At 30.2% G+C, this 8473-nt stretch overlaps 1 protein-coding gene across 2 annotated transcripts; it reads left to right on the plus strand.

The window, feature by feature from the left end:
• The first annotated feature begins 2665 nt into the window (after positions 1–2665).
• Positions 2666–5484, plus strand: LOC107949807 (protein WEAK CHLOROPLAST MOVEMENT UNDER BLUE LIGHT 1). Of its 2 annotated transcripts, XM_016884573.2 has the most exons (3): positions 2798–2932; positions 3375–3510; positions 3988–5484. In XM_016884573.2, the coding sequence occupies exons 2-3, from the start codon at positions 3409–3411 to the stop codon at positions 5329–5331; spliced, it is 1446 nt and encodes a 481-aa protein (XP_016740062.1). In that variant the 5' UTR covers positions 2798–2932; positions 3375–3408; the 3' UTR covers positions 5332–5484. The 2 variants fall into 2 exon arrangements, with proteins under 2 accessions (XP_016740061.1, XP_016740062.1); XM_016884572.2 differs by lacking the exon at positions 3375–3510 and having other exon boundaries at positions 2666–2932.
• Positions 5485–8473: the final 2989 nt, after the last annotated feature.

The following is an 8473-nucleotide window of genomic DNA, read 5'->3' on the forward strand; positions in this document are numbered from 1 at the left end:
TGTTTGTACATTGAGGACAATGTACATCTTAAGTGTGGGGAGGTTACTTATATGCTTATGTGATATAATCCTTGAATTATTTTTTTGTGTTTAAGTAATTCTCTCACACCTACCATTAGAGTTAATTTTTTTTTTTAATTTGCAGTTTTCATTGATTTTGTTTGGGAATAATTTTTGGATTTTTGTCCATTATTTGATTTTTGTCCATTTTTGTCCATTTTTGTCCATTGTTTGAGAAATTATTGTTTTAGATTGTCTCACTGAATTGAAATATTATCTTGAAATTTTAAATTTACAAGTTTGACATGAAAAACATAATTTTTTGTGAGCTTTTGAGTCTATAGAGCATTTATTTATTTCGTGCTCATTTTATTTTTGATTGTGAGTATGTCGACTTGATTTGTTATTCTAGAACTTGCTTCAGTTATACATGTCAAGACCACATTATTTATTTGATATACTAAGATGATAAAGACACTTAGGATTTAATCCACCTAACCTTTAATCAACTTACCTGTTGTATTATCCCCTAGTAAACACCGTTGATCCTAACACATTTTTTTCTCTAACCCGTTAATGTTAACTTGTAACTTGTATCAATGTTGTAAAATTATCCTTTTTGTTACTCCCTTTTTGTCGAGATTTGATTTGGTTAGTTGCCTAACTATATTTCATTATTTAAATTGCTAAATTTTATTTTGTTCTTAAAAAAAGGAAAAAATATAAAAAAAAAATTGATTGAGTTTGAATCATTAGTCTAATACTCCATTGAAAAGCTTATTTTTGTTTTTTATTATTATTCTTGTTAATGCAAATTCCTTTAATTCAGCAACTAATTTTTTTTCTAGTTTGATAACTTATCAACTTGACTCTCGATTATAATAAAATTTTCTGACCTTTTCCATACCCTTAACCTAAGCCCCATTATAACCTTGTAAAGACCTTTTGATTGGTGTGTCATCTCATTCTATAATGGTGGAGATTTGATTTTCAAGCAAGCTTATGGTGATGACATTTCTCGTTTGACTATTGATTGCATATTACTTGAACCTTAAACACTTTAAATGCTTTGAGTGAATCTTTAGTGAAGATGTTATTTCTTATTGAATTTGAATTTCAGGTAATTATTGAGATAAATGAGATGCATAATGTTTTTAAAGCTTAAAATTTTCTACTTGGATTGCTTGTGCTGTTTAGTGTCATTTTAGTGTAAATTTCCAATGCATGATTATCTGTAAATTATCCTAAGACATTATCAGTAGAAATAATAAATTAAGAGAAGTTAACTTGATTGTGGGTTGATGATTTTGTTTGAGGACAAGCAAACGCTTAAGTGTGGGGATATTTGATAGGTACTAAAAGTAACATGTTTTAATCTCATTCTTAATGCATTTTTGTGTGATTATTCGATGTTAATTGTGAATTTTTTGCTTCTAATCCTTTAAATTAATGTTTTTATACTTATGAGAGCATTTGGAAGCAAAATGAGTGAGAAACGAATGAAAATCGAAAAATCGAAGCAAGTTATAGGAGCCACACGGGGTGGACCATTCCACACGGCCATGTGGATTTCACGAATTGTACTCCGAACAACGAAAAAACATGATTTTTAGGAGTTTTTGGGCATTCTGAGATTTATATATGATAAAAATAAGAAGATATGAGTGAGCCGTCATAGAATAGTCAAGAAAACAACTTGATAAACACCATTGAAGTTGATTCTGAAGCAGATTTCCGTGAAGATTGAATATTCCCAGTTGATTTCTTAGGAGATTAACATGAGTTTCTTTATTTCTTTCGATTATATAGTCTCTGGGTTGTTTTTATTTTCTAGCATAAACTAATTTTCTAAATATCTAGGGAGATGAACCCTATGATTGATTTTGTCATTTGATTTTTATTTTAATCAATAAAGACTTAGATCTTATTATCCATTATGCGTGCTTAATTCTTGGTTTAATATTTCTAGACTATTGATCCTTGTTTGATGTGCTTAAATTAGAGGAGGAATAGACCCTATTTAAGAGTAAATCTAGCGTAATTGAGTGAAGTTACATGCAATTCTAGAAATAGGACAACATAAATCTACCGGATTAGAGTCAAATCTAATAAGAGAATCCATAGATCGAGTCAATGCGATAATAAGGGTTTTAAATAGAAAAAATTGTAATTAATCAACCTAGAGTCAATTGTTTTTATTTTTGAAGAGAGATATTAGTATAATTTAAGGATTTCTACGGATCAAGATGCTAAGTGAAGAAATTATGTAATTTAGATTGATAATGACAGATGAAATCTAGGTGAATTCTTTTCTGGGTATTATTTCGCTTCTTGATTATTATTCGATTATTTTTCTAATTTATTCTTTGTCGCGTTCGTAGTTAATTAATTTAGTTAGTTTTAGTTATCAATCAATTGCTCCAATTATTCGATTAAATAATAGAAATTATTAATACTTTTAGTCTTCATGAGAACGATATCTTTACTCACCGTACCTATACTATTAATTGATAAGTGCAATTGCTTTAATTAGATTTTTAATTGATTTTGGAGATCAAATTTTGGTTCAGAATTATAATAGTTCTAATAATTTTAAAGCCTTAAAAAAAATTCCTAAAAGAAATAAACTGAGCATATTTTAACCAAACTCATAATAGTAGTCGGCAAAACGGCCGCGAAGTTTTGAAAAAAAAGAAAGAACAAGAAACAAAACAAGGGGTTTTGTCGATCGCGATCGTTCCAAGAAAGGTTGAGAATGGATGGAAATCAGCAACTTTGTAAACATTTTCATCTCAGACAAAAATGGCTGACATTGTTTTCTCCGTTGACGAAAACAATGTATTTGTTCTATGAAACTTCAATGTCTTTCTCTCTTTTCAAAACCACCGTTTCCTCTGCATATTCCTTGCACTTCAGTTTCCACCAATTCCAGGTATTTTCTTTCTCAAGTTTCTTTTTAATCTTACAATGTTTTTTCCCTACATGCGATTGATCAAACTTTATGTAAGCTAAATCAATGGCTGTTTCAAATGAATTTTGCAATTATTAATGAAAATAAAATTTTCTGCCCAAGTATTTATTTATATTTGAGTTCCTAAAGCGCCATACATCTTTCGAAATTCCAGTGTTTTTAAAATTGAATCCTAATATCATCTCTATACTCTCTCTGCTGCTTCGGATTCTTTAGTCTTGATGGGCGGTTACTCCTTGCTCTGGGTATTTTTCTTTACCAAGTCCAACATATATTCAAAGATTCTTTAAACTCATCTCAAATATCCATATTCGAGACTCACACTTTTAATTTAAATAAATATGAATTCTCAATTTATCTGCATTTCTTTCAGACCCATTTTAGTGTTTTTCTGGTTTCACAGTTTTTAGTACGGAACACTTTGCGGCGTTTCGCAAATGGGTGAGATTGATACCAAACCTATTGAACCTGTTAAAGTTGCAATATCTTTGTTTGGTGAAAAAAGTGATCAGTTGAGACGCCGGTCAAGCAGCAGCGATGTAAGATTTGGGTTGTTATTATGGTATTCAAAGCTTTTGCAACTCATAAAACCCTATATCTATGTTAAGCGGATACGTCTGACATGAATCTGTTCAGTTCCTTTTTATAAGTTTTTCATACCCCATATCTATATTTGAATATGTATCGGATACAGGTTTCGGACATTAATACTTTGCAAGTGTCTGGATAACATCGTGTATCACGGTTGGATATCACACACGGGGACTCACAAATTAAGTTTTTCTTACCCCATATACCTATCGGAGGATTGCTCCGACTTTTTCATTTTCCTTAAATCATTTGTGTGTGACGTCCAGCATTGGTTTAGGGATATAATTCTCGAAAGATTCTTTAAATACATGAAAAACCTTTCAAACCATATTAGACACTCACACCCCGAGTGCGAGTACCATATAGATATTCAACTCTTGTCAGTAAATATGCTTTTTCTTACGTCTTTCTTCCTCTTTTGCCAGTCAGATATGGAAAAAGAGAAAAACACCGAAGGGTTAGAAAAGGAATTGGCCAACTACAGGCTGCAAATAGAAGCAAAGGACTCTGCATACATGCAGGCTCTTCTTCAACTAGAACACTACAAGAAAACAGCAGAAGAACTTGCTGTCCTACTAAGGAACTCCGAGCACGAGAGAGATAGATATATAGAAGAATGCAATGAATTCAAGAATCGGGTCGATGAACTCGAATCAAAGACGAAAGGGATGGTAGATCAGTTGTCTGAAACAGCAAAGGTGCGCGAGCAGCTTTCGTGTGTTTTAAATGAGCTGAAGGTTACACAAGCTGATGTACTTAATATGGAATCACAACTTGCTCTTGCAAAAGATTTAGAGATCAAGGCAATTACACAAGCTGAAATTATGGAAGTCTCCGCTAACATGGAAATGGAAAGATCTGAAAAACTTTTAGGGCGCATTGCGGAGCTTCACTATGCTGTTCTTATTTCGCAGCTTTCTGCCACTGAAGCTGAGAATGAGAAGTGCAGAGTTGTGTCTGAGAAAGATGCTGAAATGGAGGCAATGAAGGCGACAGCATTTCAAGCACAAGAAGAGATGGAAGATCTGAGAAAACAGTTGGAAACAATTCGAGAACTCGAGAATAAGCTCGTAGCCAAGACCGCATATATCGAGTCATTGCAGGCAAAGCTTGAGCAGGTAAGTAATGTACTCAGTTCAATGGAGAATGCTAGTTTGGACGGCGGAATTGATCTAAACCAAATAAAACAAGACTTGGAGTTCAAGGAAAGAAAGATATCAGATCAAGCATTTTATATCGAGGCGTTGGAAACGGAACTTAAACGATTAAAACTTGAACTGGAAAATGCTAATCAAGTGGCAAAGAACCTGAAGAATGATGCACAAGTTTCACACCATTTTGTTCAAACAGAGAAGTGTGTTGATCATATAATGATCTCGGTCGAAGAATACAACTCTTTGATCCGAAAAGTTGAGAAGGCAGATGAATTTTCAAGGTCTTCAGCAGAAGATTTTGATCAGTTAACCACAGAGTCAGTAAGCAAGAACCAAGTTGAAGCTTTGAAGAAACAATTGGAAGTTGCAATGGCGAAAATCGGGTTGTTCCGGAACCGAGCAGAACAAGCGGCTACGAGGGCAGAAGCAGCGGAGAAAGCCAAAGCAACAGCAGAGGAGCAGCTGAGGAAGTGGCAATTACAAAAGCAGAGAAGAAGAGCTGCTTTAGCTGCCTTAAGAGAGGAGTCTGCACCTAAAGAGTTCTGTCTGCCCACCATTGAAAAGTTACCCACAAAACATCAGCCATTGGGTAAAGTTCTTAACATGAACTTCTAGTGTAAGAAAACTTTTCAGAAATATATATAGTTGTGAGTGATAGTTATATAAAAAAGTTCAAAGCTGCCAGTTCTAAAGACTGAAATTATCATGTTGGTCCATTTTCATGGAAGATCTTATATCCATAATGGTAAATCTATTATGATGTTTGTACTTGATTACAATACTTTTTTAACTTGGTTTTGCATGACAGTAGAAAAATGCATAACAGTCGTGTAAACACTTTAAGGGAATTAAAGAAAACTGAATATTTAAATTTATTAAAATATTTGAATTTAATAAGTAAAATAAATTTTTTAAAAATAAAACTGTTAATGAATTAAGGTATCTAAATCTAAAATTATTATCTAAGAGTGGATTGGAATAGGGGATTTCTACTAATATTCCCTACGATAGTTATCATTTGTATCACCATTAAATTAATACGGTTACTGTTATAAAATAAAATAAAAGAGAAATATATGTATTTTATTCTAGAATAGAGATATTTATAATGCATCTTCAAAATCTATATTTATAGTATAAATAAAATAAATAATAAAATATTTATAATACTTCCCCCTTGGATGGAAAAAAAATTCTTAGTGAAGGAAAAAAAAGTACATATATCTATAATACACTTAATATTCTACTTCACTAAAACCCTAACTAGAAAAGCCCAATGAGGCAAAACATTAGTCAAGGAAAAAAGAGTACAACACTTACTAACTCCCCTCATGGTAGTATCACATGATATCTCAAATTTTACATATTAAAATCTCGAATACTAGATTTTCAAATGATCACTTGAACATATTTGCTAAACATTTATATTGTCACTCTTCTGAATGTCATGAGTGAGGAAGAATTTTGGGGAAATATATTTTAATTTCTTCAGGAGGTTCAACAATAACTATAGCAAACTTTGATCATGATCCTTTTATAAAAATACATATAGGTATTTTTACATCATTTTATAATCTTCCTTCGACTACTATTCACTGAGTTGAATTTACCACATAGTTTCAAATAATTTCAATTCATATAAATATTTACGCAAACATATTTAACAATTTACCGAGAATTTCTATATACTTCCAGGATTTTAAATCTTTCAAGGATTTCAATATAAACTTCACTATATAGTGATTCGTATAAATGTTCTAACAACATCCATTAGATACATATCAAATTTTCATAAATTGCCAAACTAATAAGATATCTAAAGGTTTATTGCATCTATCACAAAAGAATATTATATCTTTTCATAATCAATACTAGGACTTAACGAAAGATATCTAAAGGTTTATTGCATCTATCACAAAAGAATATTATATCTTTTCATAATCAATACTAAGATTTAACGAAAAAAAAGCTTCATTTCCTTATTTTATTCACAAAACTACTTATTTGTATCCCACTGGTTTTATACATTTAGATGTTTGGACGAATGGTTTAGAAACTTCTCGAATTTAATTCTACTCGAATTTCAAATCAAAACATTTGTTGGTATATACTTGGTTATTCTCATAAGGGTTAGTAAATACATTTGGCAGCTAACTTGCAATAAAATTAATTATCCTTTTAGACTTCTAGTTTGAATTACTTTATAAGGGAATATAGATAATGATAATTCATTCCAAGTAATTTATTTCATACCGCTATTATTTCTATGCTTTAATGTTGGGAAAACTTGTTAAATCAAAGTTTTAATCACCAAACCATGTCATAATTGAATCTCAAATTCGATCAAAACATTTAATAATAAAATGAGACTTATAATTAATATATACTCTCAACTTTATATGAATATCCATTTTGTGCATTCTGATAGTGCAACTTGAATATATGCTATATATTAAAAAAAATCTAAAATGGATTGTATTTGACTCATGACCAAAAGTCAATTGCAATGGGGCATATTTTATCATAACTTATAGCATGATGCATACAAGTGTTAATTCATGTAAAATATTATATCCTTATACATATACAAAAAAATTTGTTCTCAAAGCATATGATTTAACTACTAACTGGAAGCATTTAATCATTAAATTTGCTAAATAATTTTATACATTAACAACAAGCTTTATGATACTTACATTGACAATATAACATTCATTAAAAGCCTAAGCAATAATCTCACAAACATTAGCAAAAATGGTCTCAATTGCTTAATCTAAAAATAATCTCACAAATGACAGGTTACGAGTTAGTAACTCAAATATGATTATATTGTAATTTTATTTACCAAAATAATATCAAAACATTCCACTTGTAGGACAAATGTCCCATATTTTTTTTAAAAATGTAAAAGATTCAATCTCAACTTTTGTTAGTGAGATTCTAATAAATCATCTTTTTTAGAACAAATGGCAATGATAATTCCTTAAAATGAAAAATCTTCAAGTTCTTTAATAAATATTCATATAAATTCTTATTTGTCGCATCATTATTTATTGAGATGGTACTACTTGATCATGTCAACTAATATAAAGAGTATGAACTAGAGAAAAATATAAATAATTTTCATTAGAAAATTCTTTCGATATAATAGATAGAAAATAATCTGACATTAGTTTCAACAATATACCTTAAGTACTTCATAGCAATTAGATAGTTTTAAAATATAATCTAACAAATAGAAGGTAAAATCATGCCAAAAAAATTGTCAGCCTTGTATAAAGAAAACATCAAAAAAAAAAAATCAGCATTGTATCAAGAAAAAAAAAATCATATTACTAAGTATAGAGATCAAATAGAAAATTTTTTTGAATGCCATCTTTTAAGCAACCAAATATAGAATATTGGCCTTAATAGAATAAAATCAAAGTCGAAGCTACATGCATTTGTTGCAAATAAATCTTATCAATTTACAAAATGCACATAAATAAATATTTTCTTTGCCTAGGTGTATGCACAACATTAAGTAAAGCGTGTGAGCATGCAATAATTACTCAATAATTAAAAGCTAAAATATAGTATGTAACTATTAATATGAATTTCAATACCAATTTTATTAACTATTTCTGCATTATCTTCATTTTTCCATTTCTAATGGTGAGAAAATTTATTACGACCATCTCTTTTACGATCATTATAGAGCCACTTACTATGTCGATGTTCAAGATTACATCTTTTGAATTTATTACATATTGTTGCA

This window comes from Gossypium hirsutum, chromosome D03 (assembly GCF_007990345.1).
Source record: "Gossypium hirsutum isolate 1008001.06 chromosome D03, Gossypium_hirsutum_v2.1, whole genome shotgun sequence".
In the NCBI taxonomy this organism is placed as follows: Eukaryota; Viridiplantae; Streptophyta; class Magnoliopsida; order Malvales; family Malvaceae; genus Gossypium; species Gossypium hirsutum.